This window comes from Cervus canadensis, chromosome 1, assembly GCF_019320065.1.
Source record: "Cervus canadensis isolate Bull #8, Minnesota chromosome 1, ASM1932006v1, whole genome shotgun sequence".
Lineage (NCBI taxonomy): Eukaryota > Metazoa > Chordata > Mammalia > Artiodactyla > Cervidae > Cervus > Cervus canadensis.
The window spans coordinates 36,809,442-36,830,060 of record NC_057386.1 but is presented as its reverse complement, the minus strand read 5'-3'; the positions used below and the strand labels follow the sequence as shown (position 1 = coordinate 36,830,060).

General features: G+C 36.0%; 1 protein-coding gene across 2 annotated transcripts in view; it reads left to right on the top strand.

Moving 5' to 3' along the window:
- Positions 1-19,389, top strand: part of PAFAH1B1 (platelet activating factor acetylhydrolase 1b regulatory subunit 1) — a 64,707-nt gene extending 45,318 nt beyond the window's left edge. For both annotated transcript variants that reach the window (XM_043478045.1, XM_043478054.1), the window contains exons 3-11: positions 1,411-1,495; positions 1,785-1,859; positions 2,751-2,957; positions 7,675-7,843; positions 9,771-9,873; positions 10,582-10,810; positions 12,032-12,133; positions 14,420-14,576; positions 15,472-19,389. In XM_043478045.1, the coding sequence (XP_043333980.1) occupies positions 1,411-1,495; positions 1,785-1,859; positions 2,751-2,957; positions 7,675-7,843; positions 9,771-9,873; positions 10,582-10,810; positions 12,032-12,133; positions 14,420-14,576; positions 15,472-15,545 (1,201 nt within the window). In that variant the 3' untranslated portion in view covers positions 15,546-19,389. The remainder of the gene's footprint in view (positions 1-1,410; positions 1,496-1,784; positions 1,860-2,750; positions 2,958-7,674; positions 7,844-9,770; positions 9,874-10,581; positions 10,811-12,031; positions 12,134-14,419; positions 14,577-15,471) is intronic.
- Positions 19,390-20,619: the final 1,230 nt, after the last annotated feature.

Here is a 20,619-nt window from a genome sequence, read left to right as displayed (position 1 = left end):
TATTAAGAACTATGATATCATAAATGAATATTTACTGACAGATTTTCAGTGTATTGAATGAAATGAACAGATATGTGACTTGATTAAAGCATACATGGTGATGTGAATGTATAGGCAGAGAAAATGGTATGAGTGACCTGTGCTGACCTATGTTAGTGTTAATCTCAAAATATTGGGATTTTTTTAGTAAGGGAAAGGATATAGTTTCTTCTCCCTTTAATAATACGTCTTACCTATAAAAGTATCATCATTTATCTATCCTTTACCAAAACAAAGTCCATTAAGATTAGAATTGCTATAATTTGTACGTGTTACATGTACATACTGTCTGTTATGTGAGCTTCACAGTTGTAAGCTGTGTGCAGTGTGTTCAGGCAAAGTTCCAGCACTCAGGCTTGACTCCGAGGAAGGGGTAGAGCTGCGTAGGAACAGTGAATATTTACAAATACTACATAAGATTTTTTAAACCCTTGATGTTTTCCCCTTTGTTGCCTGGAGAAGGAAATAAAGCTAAGAGATAGATAGATGTCTTTTAGCATCTTTGTTTTCCTTACCATTTGGGATATTCTTACCAAACGGTAATTTATTTGTTGAAAGTTAGTTTGTAATATAGGCTTTGACAGCACAGTATTTGATGAAATTATCTTGAGAGAGTCATTGCCTTTCTATTTGTATTATTTCAGAAGGTCCAAGTAGAACTGCTTGGAAATTACAAAGTAGTACTATTTACAGATTCATGTAAAGAATTTATTTCTGAATGAATCAAATTATCCATTAATAAAACAGGCCAGAAGGTACAGCCTTATAAGAAGCACACACAGACTCACAATAATACTACTATACTTTCTTCAATCCCATGGCCCACAAATGTGATGTTCTAACCTTATAATTTTAAATTAATTTCTCATTCTATGGTACTGTACTGTTTGTAGCTTGTGCCTTTTTTCCACCCACTCTCATGGTTTAAAGTTGTCTCTAATATTAAAATACTAATTATAATTTTAGCAGAACAATTCTCCTTAAAAAAAGTAAATTTCACTTGCTAGTCCTTGAGTGTGTGTAAGAATAACAAGTATTAATAGTATGGGAGGGCTAAGTGTAAACATGAACAAAATTGATAATTACTGTCACAAAATGATTACTAGTTATATAAGCCAGGTCTTGATCGTACAACTTGTAAGGTAAACAGTGCATTAAGTTCAAGAATAGTGTTACAATCTTACGGATGTGCTATGAAGGGTTAACTATTTTAGAGGCTTTTGTGGGGTTGGTGGTTCATTTTCTTATGATTGTATGATTTGAAGGGTAATCTTAAGGGTGTCTTAAGGTTTATGAGAGTTTTTTAAAAATACTTTCTTCAGCATGGAAATAAGAGTTTATGAAGAGTCATTTAAATTTGTTGTCTTTCAGAAATCGAGCTATAGCAGATTATCTTCGTTCAAATGGCTATGAAGAAGCATATTCAGTTTTTAAAAAGGAAGCTGAATTAGATATGGTATGTTTGACTTTTTACAGTTACTCATATAATTAATGAGTAGGTTTTATTGAAGTATCAGTAGTTAGCAGTCACCTCAGTTATTCAAAATCTTGTCATTTGTTATTATGGTTTTACTTGGCACTAAACTTGAAATTCACCCCCTAACACACACCTTCTTTGTATGATCAGATAATTTTAGTAATGTTTGGGCTTAGAGACTGAATGGTGTGCATGGCTTGAGCTTTTGTATTTGAGCCCTTTTTTCTTTCTTTTTTTTTTTTTTTAATCTACTTTTTTTTTCCTCTAGAATGAAGAATTAGATAAGAAATATGCTGGTCTTTTGGAAAAAAAATGGACATCTGTTATTAGATTACAAAAGAAGGTAACAAAATCTTTTTCTTTTAGTTGTATTCAGAGTATTATATTAAATATAAACTTTGAAAGTATCAACATAATAAATTTTTTTCTGCATTAGCAATTATGTTTAACCTTAAAAAAGGTAAATAAAAATACGTTTCTATGCATTATGCCATATACAGACCGTTGCTGGTACATTGCTACCTTATGCAAACAGGAGTACTGGCTGGGTTGAATGTAACACAGCCCTGACTTCAAGGAATTGGTACTGAAGAACCCATTTATACACTTAGATGGGAAGAACACATGGAACCAATATGATGCTAGGAAAAGAGCACTAAAATGTGCTCTTAGTTTCATTTTCTTCTCTGAGCTTTGATCTGCTAAGTGAGGGCAATAAGTAATATTCTGGTCCTAAAATTTGTACTTTAAGTAGGCAAAGTTAGAATGAATAATGTTGTTATAACATGATTTAATCCATAAAAAGCCCTTATTAGGAAAGTGCTTGGCACATAGATGTCAGTAATGTTAGCTTTTATTATGAATATTCTGGTTAACGGGTACAATATAAACGAAGTTTGGAAAGAATTTACTAAGGGTGGGAGAATTAGAAGGGATAAAGGTAGGTTTCCTACTCTTCCTCAAGTTGTATCCAGCACCTTCCAAATTCTGCTTTGAGTTAAGGGGTTAAGACTCAATTGTATTGAGTTTTTCTCAGTGTGCAGTTTTGTCACCCCACTAAGATTTTAATGATATGTAATACAGATAATTTTCAGTTAAATCTAACAAATGCTTTGTAAATTGCTAAAATTTTATTCTGCATATATGGATGCAAAATAAAGGCAGTTTTAAAAAATACCAGATATACAATTTTTATCATCTATCTGTATATAACTGCTGTGTGTTCCTTCTTAAGGTTATGGAATTAGAATCAAAGCTAAATGAAGCAAAAGAAGAATTTACGTCGGGTGGACCTCTTGGTCAAAAAAGAGACCCAAAAGAATGGATTCCCCGTCCACCAGAAAAATATGCATTGAGTGGTCATAGGAGTCCAGTCACTCGAGTCATTTTCCATCCTGTGTTCAGTGTTATGGTCTCTGCTTCAGAGGATGCTACAATTAAGGTAGTTTTTCTTTCAAAATTGAAAGATGTACAATAGGATAATTGTTAAAAGCAACTTTAAATGTTAATTTGAGAAAATTGGGTGTCATCAATTTAACATTGGACAATAATAGGTCACCTAGTGCTTGAATAACTTTTCTTCTTGAAGACTGGAAGTGTAAGTATTTGCCTTATTTATAAGCAGGAGGAGAAGGGGATGACTGAGGATGAGATGGTTGGATGGCATTACAGACTCAATGGACATGGCTTTGGGTGGACTCCAGGAGTTGGTGATGGACAGGGAGGCCTGGCATGCTGCGGTTCATGGGGTCACAAAGAGTCGGACACAATTGAGCGACTGAACTGAACTGATAAAACTAGTAATTCAGGGGATGAATGTATTGTGCGAAAGAATTCAATAGAGGACTTTTTTAATAAGGAAAAAAGTTGTTTTTATAGTTTCCTTTGATTCAGACACAATACAGTGACAGTTGTATAAACCATGTACAGAAAGATGAGTAAAGCATGGTTTTAAAATTTTAAGTAGGTTTCTCTATCTAAAGATTATTTCAGATTTAGTTGTAGATTTTAACTTTCATTTGTAGAGGTATAGCTAAGAAAATGTGAGTAGATTGCCAAGATTGTATTTATCATATAGCAACAGTCAGCATATAATGCTGGCATGACTTAAATGTATGTACTTAACCCGTTCTTCAAATTAAACAGGTTGTATGTTTTCCTTTTGTGGTTGCTTTAGTTTCTAAATCAGTGGCCTCCTTTCTTTCTGTGGGCTGGTGATCGATGGGGTGTGCTGCCAAGTGATTTGAAGAGAGTCTTATGTACATATTCGCATTACATATTTCTATAGGCTGAGATGACTACCTATCTAATACACTAATATATTATCTTTCAAATTATGTTGACATGTATTTAATTCATTAACTTTATGATAGTCTTGTCTACTTAAAACTGCACTCCTGTCATGAAGCATGGGGTTAAGATAGGCTCGTCAAATAGATGGAAAGCTCAGTCTTAACCTTTGATTTTGCAGCAGTGGTATAAAAACATAAACAAAACTGCTAAGGTGCCATCTATTGGGTCAACTTTAAAATATTACAAATGGAAGTTTTAGAAGCTTGATATATAACCATAACATATCTCAACAACTACTAAAATTCTCTCTTCCATTTAGTCTTTATTTAATGTGTATACATGGCTGTTTTGTTAATGACAAGCATTTGTAGTTTTTATTTCCTTTTTTGATTAAACTTATTTTAGAAATACTTTTCTTTGTTTCTAATGAAATCATCATTTTTTGTCATTTTTAATTGCATCATTTAAATTTCTGAAACATTATTTCTGGTTGTCACTTAGAATTAGTTCTTAAATATTAAGAAAAATAAACAGCAAACAAAACTGAAAAAATATCTTCAATTAGTAAAGCAGAGGACGGATTGCCAACTTTATAGAATTCAAACAAGTATGATAAACAGTAACATCTCAATAGAAAAAGTGGACTATAGGACATGAACAGGTAATTCATAGAGGAAGGAAAAATAACCAACAATAGAGCTTTGGCCTCATTACTAATAGTAGAAAATGTTGGTCACTCAGTCATGTCCAACTCTTTGCGACCTCGTGGATTGTAGCCCTCCAGGCTCCTCTGTCCATGGAATTCTCAGTAGAACCAAGAATAGAGCTTTGGCCTCATCACTAAGAGTAGAAGAAATGTAAATTAAAATACATGTCAAATCTAGCAAGCTATTTTAGTTTTACTTTTTTACTTATTTTTTATTATATTTCTATTTTTGTCTGTGCTGGGTGGTCATTGCTGTGCTGGCTTTTCTTTAGTTGTGGCAAACAGGAGGTACCCTCTAGTTGCGGGCATTGTGTGGGCATCTCATTGTGATGGCTTTTCTTGCTGTGGAGTGCAGGCTGCAGTGGTTGTGGCGTGTGTGCTCAATAGTTGCAGCTCCCAGGCTCTAGGGCACAGGCTAGTTGGCTAGTTGGCGCACGGACTTAGCTGGCTCCACAGCCTGTGGAATCTTCCTGGCTCAGGGATCAAACCTGTGTCTTTTGCATTGGCAGGTGGATTCTTGACAACTGAGCCACCAGGGAGGCCCCCAATATTTTACTTTTTAAATGAGAGTTCCCAGTTGTGGTAAGAATTTGATGAAGCAAAAAAAAAAAGAATTTGATGAAGCAGGCATTGTCATTACATTTGATACAGTCTTACAAGAGAACAATTTTAGCAGAATATATGAAGGGCTAAAAAACTTAGTTTTTGACTCAAAATTCTTTTTCAACCATCACTGTCTGACCTAAGTTTTGCAGAATGAGGATGGATATTTTTCAATATTCAAAAGTTTTCACTATAACGTTTTCTACAGTAATGAAAAAAATTTCCTTTTTGTTTAGAAAATAATAGGAATTGGTTCTAAAAGAACGTTTGCTAAAAGTTTTTAATGGCATGGAAAAATTCTTACAATAAGACACAAAGGGAAAATTGGGTTAATGAAGTATACACAGTCACTGTACTTTTTAAAAAAAAAAGCATAGAAAAAAACAGAAAAATCATACCATTGGTAGGATAGTGGATATTTTTATTGCCTTGATATCAGTACATTACAGATTTTTTTATCATGAGCATTTATTTTATAATCATACAAAAGGTAAATATTCAGTAGAGAAAAAGTTGATTATCTTTAATTCCTGACATTTATAAACACTACATTACCGTGTTTGCTTACCATTTATGAAGATACATGGTTCTGGGTATATTTATTAATATTTTAGAGGAAGATGCTTCAGTGTTCTTTAATGAATTCATGGAAACAAAGTTAACTGAAATGAAAGTGAACTTCAAGATCACACCTTACCGTTCAGAATGTAAAGTATTCACCTGAACTCTTGGTGTTGAAACAATTAGATATCAAAATGGGTAAAGATAATACAAAAAAAAAACCTGTAGACTGATACAGTAACATTCATGAACATAAATGCAAAATCCTTAACAAATTATAAGCAAATTGAATCCAGCAGTTCATAAACGGGGTAATTAGTATGTCATAACCAAGTAGGGTTCATCCCCAAATGCAAGATTGGTTCTATATTTAAAAATTAATTGGTGTGATATACCATATCAGTTAAAAAAACATAATAGGTTCAGGAAAAGCATGATAAAAACTCTCAACAAGCTAGGGAGGGAGCTTCCATAGCCTGATAAAAGGTAAAGGTCTCTGGTAAACCCACAGTGGACTAAATATTAATACTTAATGGTGGAAAGCAGTTCTTCCCCCTCGAGTCCAGGGATCAATGACCACTTAAATCCACCTTTGTATTAGAGTGCCTAGCTGGTGCAGTAGAGAAGAAATAAAAGGCATACAGCTTGGAAAGGAAGAAATATTACCTGCAAATGTTACTTGCAGATAACATGATTTTCTGTGTAGAAAATTCCAAGGATTCTTCAGAAATTTGCTAGAACTATGACTGAATTTAAGCAGAATGCCAAGATACAAGGTCAATATATGAAAAGTGGTTATTTCTATAAACTGGAATAATTGAAAATTGAAATTCTAAAATGCCATGATAAAAACCCTTCCAGAATAGTTAAGAACACATTAAAAAAAAAAAGAAGAATACATTAACAAACTGTGAAAAAAGCTAAACATACAGTAATCACTCCCATGTGGAAGTAGTTGAACATTTAAATGGTAAAATTTTTATATGTTTATTTTGGGGAGGATACATAAATTTTCTATAAGAGAAATGTTTTTAGAGGATATTTTTGTGTGCTTTTTTTTTTTGCATTTTTGTAATTTTGTGTTTTTTTATGTAACAATGTATACATGCCATAGATTCCTTACAGTAGCAAATTTTATATCTATGTGGCAATTTCCCTAATATTGGATGTTTAAATTGTTTCTAGATTTCAAAATGCATTTTCTAAGTTTCTTTAAATTCGTTGAAATACACCCTATCCCAGATACATTTTATTATGGTAAGAATGGAATCAGCCATTTGATTTTATGGTAAGAATGGAATGAGCCATTTGATTTTAGAGCACGTACGTAATTATTGTTAGTTACAGACTTAAGACTAGCCTTTGACCACCAGAATAGAAGTTCACTGTGTTCTTGAGATGTGTTTATAATAATTATTATTCTTGATAGTTCATTATTTTCATCATCTTAGAAAAATTACCTTTAAAAATGTGACTGTGGCTCAGTGCTTTTACATCAAAATGACCATATGCTTCTGTTAATCTGCTATTTAAAGACAGTTAACATCTTGTAAAGTCTTTCTTTGGCTTCTTAGATGTCTGAGCTCTGCTTGTCTAGTAGAATTGGGTATTCCTTTATCATTCCCCTCATATTCTACATATAAATTCATGTCATAGGCTCATGAAATTTTTTTTTTCTTCTTTTGGTACTTATATTTACTTTTTAACCTGTCTGTCACCTGCTGTCAGGCTGAGACGGGACTCTGTTCTGTGGCAGTCACTAGCATGATTAGATATATGGTGGATGCTTAATAAATGTGTTTTTAGAGGTTTATTTAATAATCGTTTTTCTCTGTAGAGAAAAGACCAGTTTATGCTTGAAGATGTGATGATTCTAAGACAGTTATCTTGTTACTTGCTCGGTTAGTCAGTAAAGTGCCAGACTGGCATGCCGAGTGCAAATGTGAACTGAGAAAGGAATGATGTGATGCTAACCGATTTTCTGTTCACTTGACAGGTGTGGGATTATGAGACTGGAGATTTTGAACGAACTCTTAAGGGGCATACAGACTCTGTACAGGATATTTCATTCGACCACAGTGGCAAGCTTCTGGCTTCATGTTCTGCAGACATGACCATTAAGCTATGGGATTTTCAGGGCTTTGAATGCATCAGAACCATGCATGGTAAGGCGTAGCATTTTGATACCGGTTTCTAACATAGTACTGCAGGGGGAAGAAGGATAATGGTTTCTAACATAGTACTGCAGCGGGGAGAAGGATAAGGTTTCTAACAGTGTGCAGGTTCCCTTCATTCAGTCCTTACTCTGTCAGTGGGGGAGCATATGATATAGATAATCCATGGATCGTCATGGTCATTGAGAGTTGTCTGTTTTGAGGTTTTAAGTATCTCTTTGTGCTTGCGTGCTCAGTCACTGTAGTTGTGTCCGAGTCTCTGCGACCCTGTGGACTGGAGCCCACCAGGCTTCTCTGTCCATGGGATTCTCCAGGCAAAAATACTGGAATAGGTTGCCATTTCCTTCTCTAGGAGATCTTCCCAACCCAGGGATTGAATCTGAGTCTCCTGTGTCTGCTGTATGGCAGGTGGATTCTTTACCACTGAGCCACTGGGGAAGTGTCTCTTATGGTTATAAAATAGTTACTTTCACAAATATTTTTGGATGAGAAAAACTGCTAGGGCATCTATCCGTTCTTGAGAAAAAGAGAAAATGAAGTTACTGAGGTTGTTTTTTTCTTTTTGTTTTTCATTTTTCTCAATTGGGAAACTGAATTTAGAGAGTAGATACAGTAAAAGCTGGAACCCAGGTTCTCTTGCTCACTTTTTAATATCCCACATAGACTGTAGTCTCATTGTTATCTTCTCCTTGTCCTGGAGACTATTTTCTGAAGCAGTTTGGCTTTCTGGAAAGAGCATGGGCTTTGAAATTAGATACCTGGATTCTGAGTCCTACTTGTTTACTTATGGCGTTAGGAGATTTTAACCTCTTTAATCTGTAAGATTAATAAAACTTAAGTATTGAATTAAGAATTGAAGCCATAAGACTTGTGAAGATAGTGAGATTGTATGCTTGAATCATCTGGTTTAGTACCTGGTACATAGGAGGTGGTCACTAAATAAGGATTTTTGTTGTTTTTTAAAACATGATGAAATAAGGATGTTTGGATTTTATATAAGGAACACACACTGTGTTAATAATAAACTATTTTTAAATAGATTATCTAGTGATGTTAGCACATGAGAAAGCTATGCAATTACATAGACGGTGTAATTTGAATAGTATGCCCCCCACTCCCCAATTTAAGTGCATTAGAGAAGTTTACCAGTTAAAGGAGTTTTATTGAATCCCTTTGTAAAATCTGTGTTTGTTTTGTTAGGTAGCCTGTATCTTATTGCTCTGACTTAAAGAGTTCTTTCCAGTCATTGTATATTCCTTTAAATGATGTGATACTTAAGAGAATATTCTGGGGCTTTTTTGCCATAGGATAGCTAACTAGCATTATGAATAATGTTTTTCTTTTTTTTTTTGTTCCTGTGCACATCAATACAAAAAACAAAGCTTTCAACCACTAGTTTCTACATAGAACCAAATGCCCATTTTTCTTATTCATTCTGTTCGTCTCTGTAAATCTCATTTCTATTTTATATCTTAGAATAGCAACCATGGAAATTTTTGTTTTGTTTGTTTTTTAGTGCTCAAAAACATCCGGTGTATTAATATATTCAAATGCTGATGGCACTGATTACCTGTGATTTTAACACATTATTGGCTGGGGGGGTGTTTTGCAGAAATGAACACCCTATGGCGTTAATAGGTATCCAGGCAATAACGTGTTAAAACAGTTGTGCGGGTGGAAATGTAAATTGAGCTGGCTACTTATTTCATTGTGAATTGTTTTATTAAGTTACTAATTCCTTAACATTCCATTGCGTTTTTGTGTAAATCCAAGTTTCTTATCAAATTTATATGAACTCCATTGTATTTAAAGTAGCTGTGTGATACTTGAAATCCTGTGATGAAATCTCATGGTAAATTAAGGTTTAATTGCTCTTGGTGATATATTGCTCAATACATTAACTGTGTTTGTATTTTAGGCCATGACCACAATGTTTCTTCAGTAGCCATCATGCCCAATGGAGATCATATAGTATCTGCCTCAAGGGATAAAACTATAAAAATGTGGGAAGTGCAAACTGGGTAAGTAGAGTTAGTTGAAAACGCATCAGCTTAAAGAAATAATATACAACAAAACTAAGTTCTGATTGTTCTAGTAAATTTGGCTGTAACCTAGAATGATTACACTGACAGAACATTTTAAAACTTAAGTTTTAATCTCTAAATGTCTACCCAAAAGGAACAGAGAAATTATGGAAGAAACTCTATATCCTTGAGAGCCATTTTCTGTGTAATGGCTTATTTTCTCTGTGGTCTTCTTTTAGGTGATCTCTGTGAGTTGAATTAAAATGTAAATAACATTTGTGCAGGTATGCCCCATTAGGCTTAATTTGGTTGTGCTTAGAATTACATGACTGTTACAATAAAACCTTAACCTACTGGTTTTGTCCAGATTAGTAAGAGCATGCCTTTTCCCCAATATGGCTAGAAATACTTTTGTTAGGTTTACTGTGTGTGCTTAGTTAAAAGATTATATTTCTCTCTATTTTTTTTCCTTCTAGATTTTGATTTGGTTAGCTCTTTAATGATACTTCCATCAGCTTATTTTAACTGATGTTTGACTTTCCAGCCTGTCTCCCTCTTTTATTAACCAGGAATGTACGTGTATTCTGTTGACTTGCATATGATGCCAATTCTCTTCGTTCCAGTGCATAGCTAGTTTTGTATCGCTTCTGGGAAGGGTCCCAGTGATTGCTGTTCACAGTGTAAATTATCATGTATTTTTTACAGCTACTGTGTGAAGACATTCACAGGACATAGAGAATGGGTACGTATGGTGCGGCCAAATCAAGACGGCACTCTGATAGCCAGCTGTTCCAATGACCAGACTGTGCGTGTGTGGGTCGTAGCAACAAAGGAATGCAAGGCTGAGCTTCGAGAACACGAGCATGTGGTAGAATGCATTTCCTGGGCTCCCGAAAGCTCATATTCTTCCATCTCTGAAGCAACAGGATCTGAGGTACTGTATGATTTGTGTTATTTCATGATTTTGTGGCTGTTATTACTTGAGAACCTTAAATGACCTTCCCCGAGTCTCTGTTTTATGCACTTAACGCATTATAAAATCTGCATCCAGAATTCTGAGTCTTGAAATTCTTTCCAACCTGCAGATAGATGTGTTTATATTTTTTAACCAGTGGTTATTGTTGCTGTCAGTTGACCCTTGATGTGTGCTAGGGTTAGGGTAAGTGAAGTGGTCATTTAAATTAATCATAAATTAATTATAATTGTCCCTGTTTTAAGAGTATACCAATACAAAATAAAACTTATGGGAGAAGTTAAAGGCATCTTCTAGGAGAATAGCTTTTCTCAGGACTTCAGTGGTGGTCCAGTGGTTAAAAGACTCAGCTTCCTGATCAGGGAACTGAGATCCCACATGCCATGTGGCATGGCCAAAAAGTAAAAACAAGAATAGCATTTGTTTTAAATGAAGAATATTTCATATGGAGTCCTCTGATGTTCTTGATCATTTGTGCTCCTCATGATTTCATTCTTTGTAATTAATACTTTTAAAATTACAGAATAATTATTTCTGTAAATAAGTTGTATGAGCCAAAATTGACATTTCTTTTTTATGGCGACATTCCTATTGTGGTTTGTTTGTTTGTTTGTTTTTTTAAATAAATGAAGACTCTCACCCTCGCCTACCCCCACCAGTAATTTTTCAAAATGAAGCTTTTTGGGTAATCTCTTCCTAATTGGCTGGCTAGTTGCATTTTCAGGTTTTTGTTTTTGTTTTTGTTTTTTCTTTTTACTGCCACCTGGTGGTAGTTACTTACGACGTCATAGACTCATTGCGGCTGGGACAGTAACGGTCTGTATCCACCTCTTTGTGACCTCGGATGAATAAGTCCTGGATATCTAATGTACAGCATGGTGACTGTAGTTAACAGTACTGTATTGTATACTTGAAATTTGCTGAGAGGGTACATCTTTAGTGTTCTTTTCACAGAACACACACAAATGTAGTAATTTGAGGTGATGATTGTGTTGATTAGCTTGATTGTAGTAATCATTTGTATACATAGCTCAGTACATAAGTGGTATGCCTAAAATACACATAGTTTTTATCAAAAAATGCGTTTTTACAAAATTAGAAATACAGATCATTGTTGGGTAGTTGTCATTTAAGTCACCTAACTTCTTGCCCAGGAAATTTGATTTTATATGTTTTCTATAGACTAAAAAAAGTGGCAAACCTGGACCATTCTTACTGTCCGGATCCAGGGACAAGACTATCAAGATGTGGGATGTCAGTACTGGCATGTGCCTTATGACCCTGGTGAGTTTGCATAATTTCACTGCTGCTTTCGCATTTTTACTCTGTGCATATCTTTTGGGGTCAGGTGCCTTGTGATTTCCTAGTAAATCTCAATTATTTGAAGTTCTAAAATAACTTCTTTATGAAGATACTTTTGGTTAAGAGCATGATTACAGTGATATGGAGGTTATTTCTATAGAATATTACATTATACAGTGGATCTGCAAAGCCAGTCAGTGCTAGGAGGGAGATTATAGCCATTATATCTCTAAAATTATGTAATATCTCCTATGAAATACGTTGAAAACAAATATTACAGACTCATTTATATTTTTTGAAACTGTGCTTCTTGATCTCATTATATTTACTTTTAAAATGAATCCTTTTAACTTACTATCTATTCTCATGTTCCAGTTTTATTTGGTTATTTTAAGCATTCAGACATGAACAGTATTAGCTGTGGGACTTGGAGATCTTTATTTCATGTAGGAGCCTATTTCATCTAGATTTTAGTATGAGGATATATAAATTACAAGAAGATATTATGGACTTTCTTGCTTGCCTTCAGGAGTTCTGAGGGCGTCCATGGACATTAATCCAGTGGCAGCTTTTATAATTTGGCATGAATATTTGTTTAGAGGTTCTTTAGGTGTTAATTGTATCTTGAAGCGACTGTCTGTCTATGGGATATGGTAGACACATATGGAAGTATCATCAGGAACTGATTGGCATTCTTAGAATGCTAGATTTCTAATTAAAAAAAATAGATAGGCAGTATATTTTAAAAAGAAGAACTGATTAGAAAATTAAACTTTCCTCTTAGTATTCTGAGCTGAGTTCAAATATACTATGTTGCTGTTTGAAAACATGATCTACATTTAAAAATCAGAAAGCATGTGCTCTCTTCTGGAACAACACAGGTCACCATTAATTTCCCTGGAGGTTTCTGCCTCCTGTTTTTCAACTGAAAGAGATTCTTTTTTCCTGCTTTATTTTGGTGTGGCTCCACGAAACGTTTTTTGATTTTTATGAATCTTCTGCAACTCTAGTGATTGGTGGGTGGCTTTTAGAGATCACTGTAATATAACAAAGTGTTTTAAATAAGAACAAAGAAGGAAAAGTAAACTGAAGACAAAGATGTATCGCCTTGGTCATTTTTTTCTTTTTTAACTGTTAGCTCTTTTTGGGTGTTCTTTTACAAAATCAGTATAGTTTATTTACATTGTAGAAAATTTGAGAAATAAACAGATAAAGGAAAGAAAATAGAAGAAAATCACCCTCAGATCACTTTACCGTACCTACTAATAACTACCAAGTATATTTGATTAGAGCTGTCCATTAGAATTTTGTGTGTTGATGTGCTGCGTATGCACTGTCCAGCATGGTAGCAACTAGCTACAGACAACTATTGAGCATTTGAAATGTGGCTAGTGAGACTGAAAAACTGAATTGTTTAATGCTAGTTTATATTTAAATAGCCATACATGGCTAATGGCTATCCTGTTGGACTGGACTACTCTAAACTCTCTTCTTAAATTACTATGTTAAAAAAAAAAAATTACTATGTAGATGAATATGGTGGCTTTTTAAAAACATGTGAACATGGTATACTATACATACTGCTTTGCAGCAGACTTTTAACTTAGAAGCTATGTGGCATTTGCTCATGTTGTTAGATATACTCAGTACATACAGTGCTTTGTTGAACATCTTTGTTAACTAATTAGTCACCTTACACATTCTTAATTATTTCTTAGGATAAATTGTAAGAAATGAAACTGCTGGACAGGGGATATAGGTAGATGAATGGATGAATAAAGATACGCAATAAATACCTACATATCCTTCATCTAGAGTTGCCAGTTGTCAGCATTCTCTTTTCTCCATATGTGTATTCTAGATTTTGCTGAACAGTTTGAAAGTTACCTGTAGACACCATGACACTTGACCTCAAATATTTTAACATGTATTTCCTAAAGTATATTTTATAAAACCTTAATAAAGTTGCTACACTGAAGGAATTTAATACATTATATATTTAAATTTTCTCTAGTTACCCTAGTAGTGTACTTTATAAGTATTTTAGCCACTATCCAGGAACTAGTTAAGTATTATATGTGTTGCATTTACTGGTCATATCTTGTTAGTTTCCAATTTCCTTTAATCTAGAAGGATTCCCTAGACTTTTTTCCCCCTTTTGCCTTTATGGCATTGACGTTTTTAGTGCATGTAGTTTCAATCTATTTTCATAGATGCTGTTTAAACTATTTATCCCTTTATTAAGTCATACAACTTTTTGTTTTTAAGGTGGGTCATGATAACTGGGTACGTGGAGTTCTGTTCCATTCTGGGGGGAAGTTTATTTTGAGTTGCGCTGATGACAAGACCCTGCGTGTGTGGGATTACAAGAACAAACGATGCATGAAGACCCTCAATGCGCATGAACACTTTGTTACCTCCTTGGGTATGTACGAGTTACATGGTTTCTGAGCAGTTAGGTTTTGGAGTGCCAGACCTAACAGTTTAATCTGACCCTATGGATGTTTCCAGGTAAGAAATGAAGATGGGCTTTCAGGGCAGAATAGAGAAGACAGGTTAAAGACCTTATGGATTCCTACTGTTTGTTTGAAATTCTCCTTTCCTTAACTCTCTCCATCATCAGCCTTATAATAAAACAATTACTTTCTCCATTGCACAACATTGGTTTTGGAAACTAGAATTATGAAGAGGATGCTTACTGACCACTCTGAAGGGTAATTTTTCTTCCCTTCTAGTTTGTAAGTTTCTCAAAGGAAATCTTAACCTTTTTCCTCTGGCCATGTATATACTCCCATGTACTGGGCACTCAGAGAATTGTATTTACACTTAATAAACATTCTCAATATCATCTGGACCTGAATTTAGAATTTAAGATAGTAAATTATAATACACTAGGGTATTATGGATCTAATAATGAAGATGGAGCAGTAGAATAGGGCTAATGCTTAAACCTTACAGAATTGTTGGGAGGATTAAACGTGAATATAAAGCATTAATACTAAGCCTTGAGCATAGTAAGTGTTCAGTAAATAGCTGCATTGAGGCTGTCCCTGCTGTTAGAATTCATTGTTTATTCAACCTCAGTTGGAAAGAGGATAGTGGGGGAGGTATTTTTTTTCAGAGATTTAATATAGGATTTCATTGTTTCAGTTTCCCTTACCTAGTTGGTAAGCTTGTGATATATCTGCTTGGGGTGGATGTGTGGCTGAATAGAAGAAAAAATGGGTATTCCTGGCATTTGAACGTGTTATTTTGTGCCTTATTAAACATTGTCTGTGACGCAATCTGATTTTAAAGTAAGCCTTTTCTTTTTTTTTCAGATTTCCATAAGACGGCCCCATATGTGGTTACTGGCAGTGTAGATCAAACAGTAAAGGTGTGGGAGTGTCGTTGATTGAGTCTCATTTGGCCCCTCCTCCCTTTTTTCCTCTGGATGCACTCTGATGATACCATGGTTACCCCATCGAGCTCTGTTTAAATAAATATTGTCCTTTCATGTAAATTATTCTGGATGTAGATTGAGCTTATTAAATGTTACACACAAAGTATTCATGCATGGTGAATCCAAATTGTATACTGTAAATTTACATACGTTGTCTAGAAGTACCATAGGGTTTAAAAACCTGGGCTGGCATTGGTCACACCAGGCCTAAGAAGGCAGAAGTTGAATAAATTGAACTAGGGCACTAAACTGAATAGTTGACAGTGTCATTTTATGTTGGATTATTAATTCCTGTTTTTCTTTCTGCTGTCTGTTGGTGCCTGACTTGATGGCCTCATTTGGGGGAAAGTGGTGGTTTATTAGGGCTTTTTCTGAAATGTGTATCTATGTAACATCACTTAAGTGTGCTTAATAAATCTTCTTTAAGGATGTTAGATAATAAGGCTACAATTCAAAATCTTCTGAACCATCTATGTAATTAATGGGGATTACATATTGGAATTTTTGTCATGACACATTTGCCAAATCAATGGGATACATTTGTTTTGGTAGCCTATCAAGCAAAGGCTAGTGGTATATTTATGTAAGAAAATGACTGTAAATCTGAAATAAGAAAAATCTCAGCAACTAATAACAAATCATTTATTTCATTTGGGTCTTACTGCTTTGTAAACAGGTTAAAAAAACACTGTAATACTCTAAGCTTCTCTTTTCCACACTAGACACACTTCTAGTTGTATTCTCCATCCTATTAGACTGTATAGTGATGTGATTCCCAAGTAGATTTTAATCTTCCCATTGAGTGTGTCATGGTACAAATCACTATTTGTTTTTGATGTTTTTTAGGGATGTGCAATGTGCATAACATAATGACAAAGAAATACTGAAAAGGCTATGTTTGCCCATTTTAAGGGAGTGGGAGAAATACAGCAGTTTGTTCTTCAACATGAATCTGATAGCGATTTGAACTGTGTTTTACAAGTTTATTAAAAAAGACAGGGTTTAATGGAGCGTGCATAAAAATGTACTGTGTTTTCACCTTTTGTTTATATATAAATGTTTATGAGTATATAGGCCTATCTATAAGTGGATAAGTCTGTATATGTATATATATATCACACACACATACAACCTCCATGTCCTTGGGTCCTGGGTTTTTGAAGAAGTGCTAAAACATATAAATAGAATAAATCTTGCTGTGGAAATACCATGCTTTAGAACAAATCCTTTTTGATCTTAACGCTTCTGAAAACTAGGTCTGACTCTGTGGGAATTTTTCCCAGCTAAAGAAAATCACTTCCATTATCACCCCCACCCCCCATTTGGCTGTTGAGCATTTTACACATCCCTGATATGTTGTATATTGTGATCCAAAGTCACTACAAGTAGGTTTAAGAGAATTTTTATCTGTGACTTTGGAAACAATATTCCATTGCAGATTAATAAATAATCCCACTGCTTAGCTAACCAACATTTTTTTAAAGAAGGTCATTTGAAAAGTTAACAGAACAATGAAATAACAAAGTTTAACAAAGAAATTTATCTTGGATTGCATTTATCCATTTACACATGATTTTTTTAAAATATTCTTTTTAGTATTCAGTGGAAATTTGGTTCCTGAAAAAGACAAAGGGTTAGAGTTAATGTCCTGTAGATACACACCCAGAGAATAGGCCATATATTTACTAGAAGCAGCTTTATGTCTAGCTTGTGTCTTTTTGTTTGTTGGCTTGTTTTTAATTCCTGAGAGATGTCTCTGGAAGGAAAAGTGTTTTAAAAACTAATGACTATTTTTGAGGACAAAAATGACAACTTAAGCTAATTTCTTAAATACAGTAGGATAACTTTCAGGACAATATTGCCTCACAACCCTGCTCACATTGAGAAGTCTTTTTTTCGTTTCCTCTTAGCTGTTCTGACTGGATTTTTCTACAGAAGCTATGGAAGATTATCTTTGTTCTCGTTTGCTGCTATTTCCTGTCCTACTTTAAGAAATATAAATACATAGAAATGGTGCATCTTTAACATTTGTTTGTACATGTATAAATGTCTTGTATTTTAATTCGTTTTTAGCATGTAGCAACACGAATTGTTCAAGGGTAAGCCACAACATCTAGAAATCACTCCTAGATACGAACAATAAAGGAAAAAAAAAATGGTACCGATTTAGGAGGAAACAAAGCCGCTGTCGCTGGGTTTTCTGTGCAGCCTGCAGTGACTTCCACTGACACCCGAGGAGAAACTGTCACTGTAAACCAAGTCATCCTTGTTGGGAGAGTGCCACAGCCTGCTGCTTAGTTGAGTTACCAGACATCCTCCACTTCCGAAGCAGCGAACGTCGAATCTCAGGGATGGTCCTCAACTGGATCCAAGTGTAAAGAGCCCTGTCTGAATAATGAGGGAGGGGGAGAGTGATCCATCCACAATCCGGAAGCAGATTTGCAGAGGTTTCCTGCGCTGTTGTTTGACACTGCCCTGTTGATGCCCTTTCTTCCTGTTTCCCGTTTTCTCTGTCTGCTGTCTAACCCTGTGCCTTGCCTGGGATAAGTACAATGATGAGGTTACTGGTTTGGATTGTAAGGAGAGGAATTTATTAACTGGTTTAGAGGTTCACTGCTGCTTTGTCACTTTCTCAATCAAATTGGCCACTTATTTAAGAAATAAAAAGCTGGTAGAACTGCATCCTCCAATGATGATTGACCTTTTGTGTGTGTGAAAAACAGACATTCCAGTGCCACCCTGACATAACGTGCCCAAGACGCGCTGGCCGCGCTCCTGACAGCGCGAGCCACGGAAGCTGGTTGTAGACATGGCTTGGAGAATAGTTGCTTCTTGACTTGGCATCTTGCACTTTAGTAGGAGACTGAGACTGTCCTGTTCTGTCCATTGTGGTGTGACCAGTTGTGTGCCCGGAGCACTGCTGCAGAACTCACTAGTGTTAGCACGCCGTCCGGGCTGTGGGCACTCGCTGTAGTCTCCGGAAGCTTTGGCTGTAGGTCACCAAGCCCGGTCTCCTTAGTGTCAGTGCCCTGCTCTCGTTTGCCTCTCTCTGTTTCTGTGTGAACTTCCAGATAATATCACTCATTAAATAGTTTTTTTTTTAATTTATTTAAAGAAAAACTATTTAGAAGAATATTTCGTTTTGTTGACAGTGGTGGCTTGATAATCCTTAAGCAACTGAAAGTAAAATTGTCGAAGGAAACAGCACTGAAAAGATAGTTTATTCTGTCCAGCTGTATATAAGTCCAGTGTGTTAACCAATCTAGATGATGAAAAGAAGAATCACCTGGTAGAGAAGCAACATGTACAAATCAGTGAAAAAGGTTTCAGTTTTTTTCAGTGGGGTGGGGGGAGGGCAAGCTGGATTTACAAGTCACGACTGGACTGAACTGGCCTTTTAATCTTTCCACTCTATCATGTAAGTAGCTGCTTTCTTGTCCTGCCTATCCTTCAGGCGTCCCTAACGCTCACTCTGAAGATGGTAGAAACAAACACACAATCTTCGAGTTTAGAAGTTGATCCTGACACTGACATGAAGGCGAACGTTGATTTCATGCAAACGAACAGTTACAGAGGTGGTGATTGGAGAAAACCGTTCCCCAGATTGTAAGAGTTAACTGAAGATATTGACACAATTAAAAAAAATCAGTAAAGGAATGTATATAATATTGCTCTTGTGTTTTACAGTAAGATTTGTTGCTCTCAGACTGTGTAAAACAAGATTTATTCATGTTTTCTGCATATTAAAAAAATCTTATTGTACCAATTGGTAAACTATTAAATGCCTATAAAACTAGATGTGATTTTTATTTTTCCGGTCTTTTTGTGCACAGATTCAAAACCTTTTAAATTGAGTCCTAATAGGAAGCAGGGTTGTGTTCAGCACCAGTCATAGAGTAAGAAGCAAGTTGCTGGCAGGGCAGCAGGGCCTCACCTCAGGACAGGGCCAGCTCTGCCTTTGCCGTCTGCTTCCTTCACCCAATTTGTGGGAGGGAGCTAGGAGTTCAGCTGCAGCGGCTCGCACAACCCACTGGGTCGAGCAGTTTCAGGCCGTTTTCTAAGGCTCTGCCCTTCCCTCCAGCAGCTGTTTCTGACAGTGGCTACAGCTGAGGCCAGGAAGGACATTTTACAACCCCATTGCAAGGATTTGGTCCTCAAGTGGCAGTCAGCACCCCCGGGGAGAAGTGACTCTACTGCTTCTTGTCTTGCTAATGAGTGAGCCTTTTTATTCTGCCCAGTGGTCTTGGATTCTTGGAGATAGTTAAGTCGCTCAGTTGTGTCCACTCTTTGTGACCCCGTGGACTGAAGCACACCAGGCTTCCCTGTCCTTCACCATCTGGAGTTTATTCAAACTCCTGTCCATTGGTCAAAATGTACCAAGAATCCCCACCCTTTTCCCCTGATGCCCCATGGCTTTCTATGTGCTGTCTTTTCATCTCTGTACTACTGCCCAGCTAGCATCCATAGCGTCTTTAGGGCACCTGTGAGGTCTCAGCAAAGGACAAGTTGATGATGTAGTGGCTTCTTAACAGCCCATGCCTTTTAGGAAAGTGGCCTCTCTACCCCGGTGCCCCTCCAAATGAGAGGCTGGGCCAAGAGAACCAAGTAATTTGCTTGAAGAGAACAGTTTCCTGGGTCTTGCAGCTTTTCCATTTCGTCACAGGGCTCCTCTTTCCCCCTAGTCTGAGGTTCAGATGATGAGCCTGACCACGTTCCCTCAGGGTGGAGTTCCAGCTTGAGTGTCACTATCCTGAGGTGCACTTAGCTGTTCAAAACCTACTGGTTTGTCACACACCAAGCTTCTTAACAAGACTGATGGTTGCATGTGTTCCTGATGCAGGATGAGGTCAGGAAGACTTGGTGGAGAACTGGTGCTGTATCCTGGGTGTGGCACCTCTGTCCCTGTTAGTCTGGTGAACCTTGTCTCGCGAGTAGATGGGCAGTTCTCCACTGCTGAGGAAACTGACTGTGTGCTCCCCATTCCAGCATCATTGTCATCTGGGACCTCATCAAAAATGCAAGTTCT